The sequence below is a fragment of the Capsicum annuum genome, chromosome 12, assembly GCF_002878395.1.
Source record: "Capsicum annuum cultivar UCD-10X-F1 chromosome 12, UCD10Xv1.1, whole genome shotgun sequence".
Lineage (NCBI taxonomy): Eukaryota > Viridiplantae > Streptophyta > Magnoliopsida > Solanales > Solanaceae > Capsicum > Capsicum annuum.
In genome coordinates, this window is record NC_061122.1 from 7848610 (window position 1) to 7859947 (window position 11338).

At 34.0% G+C, this 11338-nt stretch overlaps 1 protein-coding gene across 11 annotated transcripts; it reads right to left on the bottom strand.

The window, feature by feature from the left end:
- Nucleotides 1-421: 421 nt before the first annotated feature.
- LOC107851365 (beta-hexosaminidase 3) lies at nt 422-9992 on the bottom strand. 11 transcript variants are annotated; one of them, XM_047400694.1, is made up of 16 exons: nt 9850-9992; nt 8533-8609; nt 7019-7350; nt 6001-6075; nt 4704-4739; nt 4493-4604; nt 3686-3756; nt 2893-3023; nt 2731-2796; nt 2518-2618; nt 2367-2426; nt 1963-1996; nt 1749-1847; nt 1617-1676; nt 1148-1398; nt 422-776 (listed from the first exon to the last, which is right to left on the bottom strand). In XM_047400694.1, exons 3-16 carry the CDS (start codon nt 7346-7348, stop codon nt 610-612), a joined length of 1593 nt encoding a protein of 530 aa, XP_047256650.1. In that variant the 5' UTR covers nt 7349-7350; nt 8533-8609; nt 9850-9992; the 3' UTR covers nt 422-609. The 11 variants fall into 11 exon arrangements, with proteins under 11 accessions (XP_047256650.1, XP_047256644.1, XP_047256645.1 ...); XM_047400688.1 differs by having other exon boundaries at nt 7019-7357; XM_047400689.1 differs by lacking the exon at nt 8533-8609 and having other exon boundaries at nt 7019-7357; nt 9850-9986.
- Between the last annotated feature and the right edge of the window lie 1346 nt (nt 9993-11338).

The window sequence follows — 11338 nt, forward strand, 5'->3', positions numbered from 1 at the left end:
TTCGATTTTAACATTTGTCCAATCGGCATGTGTATCTTCTCCTATTCCGATGATGGAATAGACAAGATAAGTAAGAAAAAACGATTTTTGTTCAAGAATGAAATCTTATTGATGTTGTTCATATCCGTTTCATCCTTTAGAACCATATCACATCCTCGATCTAAAGAAATAGGATGAATTTATGAGATGGAATTTCATATTTTCTATCAAAACGCTTTCATAGCCTTAAAGAAAGACCTCTCTTTCGAGATCTGTTCTATCCCTAGATTATAATAGTCAAGGTTTCTGTTGAAGTGTCCTCAACGCATTTTGAGCCTCACTTCAGGGCTTAAAGCGCGCCTTTGACAATAGTGTGTACAGTTTCATAAAACTAAAAAGTTTCTCCTTGAAGAACACATGTAATAAAGTTGTGAGACTACAATTTACTGCCAATGAACTTATAATAAGGCTGATATAACTTTCATATATATTCATTTGAAAGAATTGCAACAGAGAGTGTTGCCTTGCAATGGATATCGACAACTTCTGATGCATAACCACCTCCTAATACTCAGAAGCACCATATACATGAACTTTAAAAAATGAGACGAAAAAGAACACTTTAGGTAACTATTGCTCATAGCAAGAACCTGGTTCTTCTGGGGCAGCTCGCCCACCTCCGGTTAATGGACCAGAAGCCACTCCTCTTTGATTCAGTAAGCACCTGAAATACGCCAGCCTGCGAGTAGCTTGATTTGGATTCTTGGCAATGTTGTCATAAGCGGTCCATAGCCTCTCTTTAGTGAAGAAAGTACAGCACCAATAACAAAGAAGAGATGTTACGACGAGAAAGACTTGGATTTAACATGTTGTTCAAAGGGCATCCTATTCTGGAACCATATACGGAGACATGTCATAACTTATAGTCTAATGCACGTGAAAATAGGGCCAGAATAGTTGAAGTAGAAAGGAACAGGCGTAGACCAACGAGCTTTAGTTCATCTGAGATCAGCGCGAAATAATCTAGTAAAATGCATGTCAAAACACAACTTCTCGTTCCAAAAATTTCAATTTCGAAAACTCAAATTTTCAAGTTTCAACTTCAAAATTAGCCTAACGGGAGCTAGATTTCAGGAAGACAGATTCAATAAGAGAGAGGAACAAGTACCTGCAGCTGCTGCTGCACGAGGCCATATGGTTGTTTCGATGTTTGATCCATCAATATGCTCACCCCACATACATACTTCACCACCAATAACCAGCCGTTGTTGATCAGAATTTGTAATATTAGTTAGTGGCTCATTTGAATAGAAATCTTGCCATGGGGTATCTATGTGGTCCAAATACCACTTATCCTGGTTGCTAACGATGCACCGCAATCCAGCTGCAGTTACTTGCTGAGCAACACCACCACCAAGCCTACCAGATATAATACAAACACAAGGTTTGTCCATCAACTGGTTTTAGGAAAAGTCTTCCAACCAATTTGGCAACGCCTAATTTCTCATTTTTTGAATCACCTTAATGCCAATGTCCGTTAAGTTCAAGATACTAAGAATAAAGGAAATGAAAAAAGACAACAGATGTATGAACTAATATGGAGCTTCCAGCTTATACCAAGCGATAAAAGGACGTACCAGTTGTGAACTATAGTTTTCGGGCTCAACTTATTTCCAAAATTATTGAACGTCTCTTCCCTGAAAATTTGAATATGAAAAGTTAAACACCAGTTACTGTCGGTAAAATCCCATAACCAAAGGTCTTCCTACCAGTTTATAATTTCATATCCATGGGATAAAGCTATCTTCTGTGCTCGCAAGACAAAGTACTGATAAGCGGTGGTTCCATTCAACCGGTGTTGCTTTAACCTGTCAAATAGAACATATTTGCTATTTTAATGGTCAGACAAGCTTGTCAAATGATTGTGAAGATATGCAATATAGCTAGTACAGCATTGTAAATAAAATCGCAAATTTTTTTTACCACTTGCTTATATGAGGAGTTAACGTCCAGCAACCTGCAGGAAAAATCAAATTGCATGTCAGTAAATATTTCCTTGAAGTTACTGAAAGTATACAACAGAATCAATTGATTTACCTATACATTGACAGCGAATAACGAAATATCAACTAAACTCCTACTCTTTCAGAATCTAATATGAGATTTTACACTTTTTCCTTTCGACTATATTACAAGTTAAAAATTACATTCTACCAACTAGAAGTATATCACCGATCAAGGACTCGTGAGTTAAGTAGACGCGAACACTAATCTGTTCACTATCAAATGCAACAGCCTGCTTTTATGTTCACATTAGATGAAATCAGATATCAGAGGATAACAATTATTAAAGCAAAAATGAAAGTTGTCTGAACATGGAAACTTACTTGTATCCACTTCATCACCTCCGAGATGAACAAATCTGTACTTAAATATCTTGCTAAAATCTGAAACACGGGAAAGTTTCCAAACCGTGAATGGACTATTATTTTGACTCATGAGGATCAGGTCATGAAGTGATATGCAACTGAGCATTACCTGAGAGAATCGCATCTATCACTTTGAAGGTGAAATCATTGCTCACGTCAAGTGGTTCTTGACAGTATTTTGACGGCCATAAAGAAGGATAACCATTACCCCTGAAATTGAACAACTGTTAGATTGGCTAAATAGCGACGAAAAAAAAATTCTTGTTGAAATTTCATTCGACTAGCTAATGTCCAAATAGAATGTGATTTCGTCACCCCATACCATGATTTAGCATGTCCCGGAACGTCTAGTTCAGCTAATACATTGATTCCACGTCTTCCCGCATATCTGCAACTCTTAAATGTCATGTGGTCAGCAAAACTGTCATTTGCACATCAAAAGCCAAGGAAAGAAGAATGAAGAAGCATGAAAGAAATAACGTACCTGACAATCTCAGCAGCATCAGCTACAGTATACCGTTCTGAACTTGAGTAAGCGCCATTCCACAGTTCCGGATATGAAGGTATCTCAAGTGGGAACGATTGCGTATCTACAATGTGCCAGTGCAGCACATTCTGAATAGAGAAAATTGTGAGGATCAGAGTCTTGTAATCAATAAGAAGTAAGATGTATGCATTTCATTATGCGAAGTGCTGCCAGCAGGCATAGGAATGTTTCCAGCGACATCATCAAATTGCTAATTCAATAAGAAATTGAATAAGTAGCCGAGTGTTGTCGTACTTTAAGCGCAAGAGTTAGGGTGATATTTTTAGTAGGCGTGTAGTCTCTTATTCTTCAGTGTGTATTACTATTTGTTGTCTCATTTGCTTTGTATCTTTCTATTTTATTGTCATATTATTCTTGCAGTTCTGCTTCAGAAACATGTCTTTTGAGCCGAGGGTCTATCGGAAACAGCTTCTCTACATCGCAAAGGTAGGGATAAGGTTAGCGTACATCCTACCCTCCCCAAACCCCATTTGTGGGATTACGCTGGGTATGTTGTTGTTCTTGTAATAAGAACTTGAATAAACAGAAAGATACATCACCCATGTCCCACACAAAGTTGAGCAAGACGCATCTTTTTCAAATTGGTGAACTTCTTTTCTTTTGAGAATTATAACTGTAAGACATATATGTGTGTGTGTGTGTGTATTTATATTTAAATAGACATGAAGTAAAAGATTATCAAGAGGTCTAGAAAAGTGGTACATGGTATTTAGCCGGAGAGTTACTATACCAGTTTTGCATAAGCCATCGAATCAATGACCTTCAATATGACAGGCAGCGGCAGATAATGACGAGAAGTGTCTGTAAGATAATAAAGGATATCAGCATTTTCAGTTACCAAGAGATCTTGATAGAATACGACATGGTAAAGCCACGAGATAAGGTCATTCACGCTGCACTCTCTTAAGAGAGCCAAATCTAGAACTAATACCAGAGTATGTCAATGATAAAGCTACAAGCTAAAGTTTGAACATAAGTTGTTCAAAAGCACATTCAATGAAACTATTTTGGTTTTCAACCTTTTGGCTCGTCTTACTCCCTCCGTTTCAATTTGTTTGTCTACTTTCCCTTTTAGTCAGTTTCAAAAAGAATGTCTTTCCTTTTTGGCAACTCTTTAATTTTTAACTTTCCAGCATGCATTTTGGTTCATTCTACATACCTTTAATTTAAGACCATAAAATTCAAAAAAAAAAAAAAAAATTACTATCTTAAACTCCGTACCAAGTCAAAACCAATCAAACAAATTGAATTAGAGGGAGTATAATGCTTCACTTCTTGAATACTTTAAAGCCAACGTAACAATTCAGATATCAATAAACTAGCAGTATCACTAGGATGCTTTACATTGCATCTGCACACCGGATATAAATGAGAAATTTGCAGATATAGGAGAGTTTCCAACTTGACAACAAGCACACCTTGTTGGCATGATTTCTTATTTCATTAAATTCCATGCTTGAATAGTATTCGCGGTGTTAAACTAGAAAATCGAGATTAAATAAGTAAATGCAACCCTCATATTAAAAATGCTTCTCACCAATTAAAAGTCCTCGATAAGAAAATCTTGGCTGATCAACAACTGTCCATGGGACTTGATGAACTTCAATTGTTCTTGTTGTAAAGTTAAAATGGCATGCTTGACTAAATGTCTGTCTTGATACCAAAAAACAAATATTAAAGCATCTAATTGAAGCAAATATATTTGGCTAAGTACTAGCAGTTATTTAGCTTGAGCGGAAGCATCAAACCTGCAAACCATGCAAAGCCCCGTAAACTGTGTTTGCCTGCATCAGATCTCCATTATCAGATTAGATCCAACAGTGTGAAAAAGCATAAAACAATCTCTCACTATCCGAGCACAGACATAAGGAGACAGATAGCACGTGCAGCTGTTTTCAAACACTCGTGCGACTTCAAGAAGACTGAAGGTCGAAAAACAAGATGGTAATAGAACCACATGAGCAGAAATGCAAGTAGAGAGAGTTCATATACAGTCATTTCTTAACATATCATGCAACTTCATAGAGAAATAATAGTACAGAAAAATAAAATATACTAACAGTAGCTGCCTCTATTGTTATATAATAATGGTGATTGAAATCTTGGGGACTGGTAATTAGACAAGACATGCACACCTGCAGCTTACTAAGGACATGACTCTAAATAGGAAGATGTGGAGATCAAGGATAGGTAGTTGAACATTATCGAATCCCCTTATCAGTACTGCTACTATTACTCCCCTACTATCATATTCTTCCATTTTGGCATTACCTATAGTTTTTATTGCTTCTGTTATCGTATTATTTGTTGTTGCTAATTGTTCTTTTCTTAGCCTAGGGTCTTTTGGAAACAGCCTCTCTACCTCCATGAGGTAGGGGTAAGGTTTGTGTACACCCTACCCTCCCCATACCCCAACTTTGTGGGATTTCATTATGTTTGTTGTTGTTGTTTGTACTTGTTCTTTACTTAATTGTTTCCAACATAACTTCTTCGCTACTGTATTTGTTCGACATACTTATTTTTGTTATGTTTTACTTGAGCAGTTGAGCTGAGGGTCTAACAGAAACAGTCTCTCTCCCTTCACATGATAGGGGTAAGGCTGCATACACACCATCCTCCCCAGACGCCACTTGCGGGATCACGCTGGGTATGTTGTTGTTGGTAATTCAATGAAATTCACCGCCTATTGCTGAAATATCTTCCTCAAGTACCAACCAATTTGTTTGGTTAGCGAGTGAGTTTCTAATTCAATGATTAACAGCAAAAAGTGTACACGAATAGGATGCATGATATTATCATGCACTATAATACCAGGCAGCTAATTAAGCTATCAAAGTCTAGCTTTAAAATTGTTTCAGCTATGAAAGATGAATTATTTACTGCAACTTAGCCTATCGATTTTGGCAAAAATCACTTTAAGATCTATTGTAGAATACAGTAAACGATACTGCAGTGCAGCTATAGTGAAATGCATTTGATTATACAAATATATCTTTTTAAAGAGATGAATCATATTATCAACGGAAGAGAACCGATAACACCTACCGTCAAATATGCACAGGCTGGGTTCCCTTTTGCTGGTATTGTTAAGTTGTAGGACTCATCAACACCGTACTGCAGCTGCATCACACAAGATTTTATTCAGTTGGTTTAGAAAATGCAATTCAAGGAAAAGATCTACAAACGATAGAATTGAACAAAATAAAAGCACCAGAAATATTTAAAGCATGCACTAACTTCATTTGACTGAGATAATTAGTTTAAGAGTTCAAAGTCCTAATGCATAAACTGCAAACACTTCAGTGGTTCACTCTGTTGAATTTAGAAGATACATGTAGTCCACAACTTTCAAGAGTTTGGGTTCAATTAAACCATTCGAATACAAAATATTATGTCGCGCGTCCGTCTAGCACAGGTACCGAGTAACTCTATAAACTAACTGGTGCCTTTGTATTCGTGGGGATTTGGACCACACCTTTCGGTGTTCCTCCTATAGTTTCATATTCCAGAACTCTTAATGAGAAACAAACTGAATGGAAGATCAATTTTCAATGAAGATATCCGACTTGGCGGAGATTATTGTAGTGGAAAATACGAACTCATAAGATATTCTTAAGAAATAGACTATTCCTTCGTCAGGAGCTATGTGCATGGTTTCCGTTGATATAGCAAAAGCCAAGAAACTGATCAGTATCGCTCCTGTTTGGAAATGCCTTCTAGAGAAACTGATTTATGTTCAAGTGATATACACGAAACTATGTTCCCGTAGATCTCAGAAGGCATTAACTAAAAGCTATTTATTAACAATACTATAGCAACAATTAACTTTTACTGAGGATCTCTAACGAAATGAGCAAAACATGACTAGAAGCTTGTCTATCATTGGACAAAGTGACAAAGCTCTTCCCAAATACTACTTTTTTTCTTTGACAAAGCCATAGTTCATCGATATGCAGAACCATTTACGAGTTAAACAACTGAATAACAGACGAATTAAATGACCAAGCTAAAAAAAAAGAACGAATTGCTACGAGGTTACTTTCCAGGCCATCGGAGAGATTACCATATCACTCGGAGAAAGGATGACCACTTGAATTGCCTTAAGCACAGGAGAGGAACCGTCATATGAAACGTTGTCATCAACGACATGAGCTACCTTAATGACATCAAGTAACCTTTCAAAACCTTCCTTGAGAATTCCAGAGGCATCAGGATACTTGCTACCTTCGGTCTTGAGCACAAACTCATTACTTAGTTGAAGAGTCCTATGTCCATGGCTAACCGATAATGGCATTGGCCATATCTTCAAATTCTTAAGGTCCGCAGCAGCCGATATTACAAGAATGTAAACCGTAACAGCAAATAATACGCTGCGCAATCCTAACTTCCCCATCACTATACTCTAGCAACAACACAAGTCAAATGAACAAAATCAGAAAATTCATCTATACAACAACGATAAGAAATGGTGACATTAGCTATAAGTAAAGAAGAATTAGCTTAAATAGCATCCCACCCAATCGCTTAAAATAAAGATAGCCGCCATATGCATAACATACGTCTAATCCATGTATCATGTGTATATAACTATGTATAATCAGTGTATACACTACAAATAGCGGCAAGCAAAAGTACACAGGTTATCCGACGAGCTATTTGAGTAAAGATTATACGTAAAAAGGAAGTCATTCAAAACTTAAAAAAAAAAATACATAACGGAAGGGGATTACAAGGTGGAGAATCAAACCCTCACTAACAAGGCGAAAGTACAGGTAGCCAACCAAAACCAATTGAGCTACTAAGATCCCACGGCCATTTGAAACTTAGGCTACTTAGCTTACAAGAAAACCCAAAATTCTTATACCTTTCGTAAAGCATTGGATAAATAAACTGATAAAATGCAAGAAGAAGAAAAAGATCAATGAACTAAAACACACAAACATCATTCTCACCAGATTTATATGGAAAAAGAAATAAATATCTATTAGGGAAATGCAATTATCAGCCTATGCCCCACCCCAAATGGGCAAAAAAATACCAAATTTAATAAACAAATCAATGAAAAAAAAAAAAAGCAGCATTAGTTACTAATCTAAGCAAAAAGAACAACCCCATTCCTTCAAATCAAAGAAAGATCAAATCTTTACACTTCCTTAACATAAACAAGTAAAACATCAAAGCAGAAAGAACAACCCCATTCTTTCAAATCAAAGAAAAGAACAATCTTTACACTTCCCTTAACATATACAAGTAAAATCAAAGTAAAGACAACTTATAAAATCATTATCTTTCCATTGAAATTTCCACTAAAAAATGTTCAATGGCTATTCCTACAGATATTTGGATTGAATCGGTGAGTAAAAAAATACTTAGTAGTGTTTTCACACGAAATAATTAGAAACTTTTGTTTCCCATCGTGCGTTTTCCCAGTGAGCTGACATTCATGTTTTATAACACAAATTTCTCATTGATTCGCGATGGGAAAAGACTATGTTTCTACTAGTGAAAAGAAGCAACACATTCTTTCAAAGCAAAGAAAAGAACAACCTCTATACTTATATATACTAACATACTTACAGATACTAAAATCAAAATGTATATCTTGGAACAATCTTTATGAAATCTTCAAAATCAAAAATCTTGGAACCCCAAGTCTGCAAATGTTCAAAAAATCAAAAAGGGATAAGGAAAAAGAGTGACATTAATTAGTTGAACAACTCTAGATGAGCAAGTGGGAAACAGATAGAAAATGCAATTATTAACCTTCATTATTTTCTTTCTTTTTTTGGTAATTATTGTCAGTCATATTCGAATTCATAGTTAATCTTGAATAAAAGTAGTATTATTTTGAGTAACCATGACACTCTAACTACAACAAAATAATATGATTTCAAGAAATAGCATATAGTAACAAAAACAACAGATAATAACACGACAGTAACTACAACAAAATAATACGATAGCCGATTACTAGTTGATCCAAAAAAGAACAACCCCATTCTTTCAAATCAAAGAAAAGAACAATCTTTACACTCCCTTAAACATATACAAGTAAAAATCAAAAGGAAAGACAATACCAAAGAATACTATCTTTTCATTGAAATTTCCACTGAAAAATGTTCTGCATAAGTTTTGATTGAATCAGTGAGAAAAAAATAGTAGTATTTTTACGCGAAAAAAGTTAAAGAAAGTTTCTCACTGAAGAATCTGTTTCCCACCATGCGTTTCTATAACACATAGTTCTCATTGATTCGCGGTGAAAAAAATACTATGTTTCTAGTAGTGAGAGAAGTAACACATTCTATCAAAGCAAAGAAAAGAACAATCTTTATACTTATATGACATACTTACATATAGTAAAACCAAAGTGTATATCAAGAAATTTGAAAATGTGGTACTTCAAAGACCTTAAAAATCAAAAATCTTGAAACCCCAAGTCTACAAATGTTGAAAAAATATATTGTTAGATAAGGCCAAAAAAAAAAAAAGTGACATTTATTAGTTGAACAACTCAATATGAGCAAGTGGGAAACAGATAAGAGAATGCAACTATTAACCTTCATTGTTGTTTTCTATTTTTGGTAATTATTATTAGTCATATTCACATTCTTTGTTAATCTTGAATAGATTTCAAGAGTAAACAAAATAATATGATAGTCAATTATGAGTAAAAATGACATTGTAACTACAACAAAAGTAGCATAAACAACAGAAAATAACACGACAGTAACAACAACAAAATAATATAATAGTCGATGATGACTAATTGAGCCAAAAAGAAGAGCCCCATTTTCATAAATCAAAGAAAAGATCAAATCTTTACACTTACTTCACACATACAAGTAAAAGATCAAAGCAAAAAGAACAATCTTTATACTTACATAACATACTTACATATACTAAAACCAAAGTGAATATCAAGAGAGATGAAAATGTGGTACTTCAAAGAGCTTAAAATTCAAAAATCTTGAAACCCCAAGTCTACAAATGTTGAATAAATATATTGTTAGATAAGGCAAAAAAAAAAAAAAGTGTCATTTATTAGTTGAACAACTCAAGATGAACAAGTGGGAAACAGATGGAGAATGCAATTATTAGTTTCCTTTTTTTATTTTTTATTTATTTGGTAATTATTATTTATTTCATATTCACATTCTTTGTTAATCTTGAATACTAGATTTCAAAATAGTACATTATTGAACATGGTAACCATTGTTTTGTAAGAAAAAGACATTGTTCACTTGTGATTCTCTGAACTGCACAACCCTTTTTGCTGTCTTTTTCTTACACGGATATATTTAAAATTGGAATAATTGCAGTTTTTATCCCTTAATTATTAATAAAATTTTATTTTGGTTCTTGTAATATTATTTAACAATGCATATCTAACGTTCAATTAATTAAAGAAAAAAAATATAAACATACACCTTAACTTACTATATTTACACAACACAGGAATTTTAATTAATTATGTATCTTTAGAAAGGAAAATATGTATTTTTGTTGGATGTAATATGTATCTCGACAAACTCAAAATCAAAAAAAATATAGCGGAAGCTAATTATGTATCTTTACAAAGGAAGAAGTGTATCTTCGTTGAATGTATCAAGAGTTAATTATATATTTTGACAGACCCAAAATCGAGATTTTTAGTAATTATGTAAAATATCGAAATTTTATGTTGTTTGCTCTTAAAAACAATTATATATGTGTTTTTTTAGTCCCATTATTTATGTAACTGGCAAAGTTGTTGTCATATTCGGGAGATCAAATGTTCAAGTCGTGGAAATAGTCCTTTGCAAAAAGGTAAGGTAAAACTATGTACAATAGACCCTCATAGTTCGACCTTCTCGAATCCAACACATAACGAAAGTTTCAGTGAACCAAACTGACGTTTTTAACGTTAAATATGGAGTAACTGATTTAGTCCACACAAACACGTCATATTTTTCAGACACGTCATCATTTAATTTTATACGAATATATCACATTCTTTCGAATACATCATTTTATTTTACACAAATATATCATATTTCACAGGAATATATCACATTCTTTCGGCTACATCACTTAATTTTACACGAATCCATCACATTTTTCAGCGATGCATACAAGCTTTTACGTAAAATTAGAAATTTATATAATTATTCTAGGGAGTTGAAATTTTATATAATTATGGTGAAATAAGTTATGATATGATGTAATTTTTCGTTAAATTTATTAAAGCTTAGGACCTAAAGTAGAGAAACGGCAGAAAATTAGAGTCTAAAATGAGGACGGTTAAACAGTTAAACCTAACCCTTTACGTTTAGTAGTAGTATTTTTTTATAATTAATAAAATATTATGATATAAATGTAATTAAATGCAAATATTTTAAATAAT

Excerpts from the sequence above, each read along its gene's own strand:
- LOC107851365 (XM_016696354.2), bottom strand. The coding sequence starts at position 7,532 with ATGATACATGGATTAGACGTATGTTATGCATATGGCGGCTATCTTTAT. Across the intron at positions 7,351-7,471 it reads TCTTTATTTTAAGCGATTGG|TGATGGGGAAGTTAGGATTG; the intron begins GTGGGATGCTAT and ends GCTAGAGTATAG. Across the intron at positions 4,605-4,703 it reads GGGCTTTGCATGGTTTGCAG|ACATTTAGTCAAGCATGCCA; the intron begins GTTTGATGCTTC and ends GTATCAAGACAG.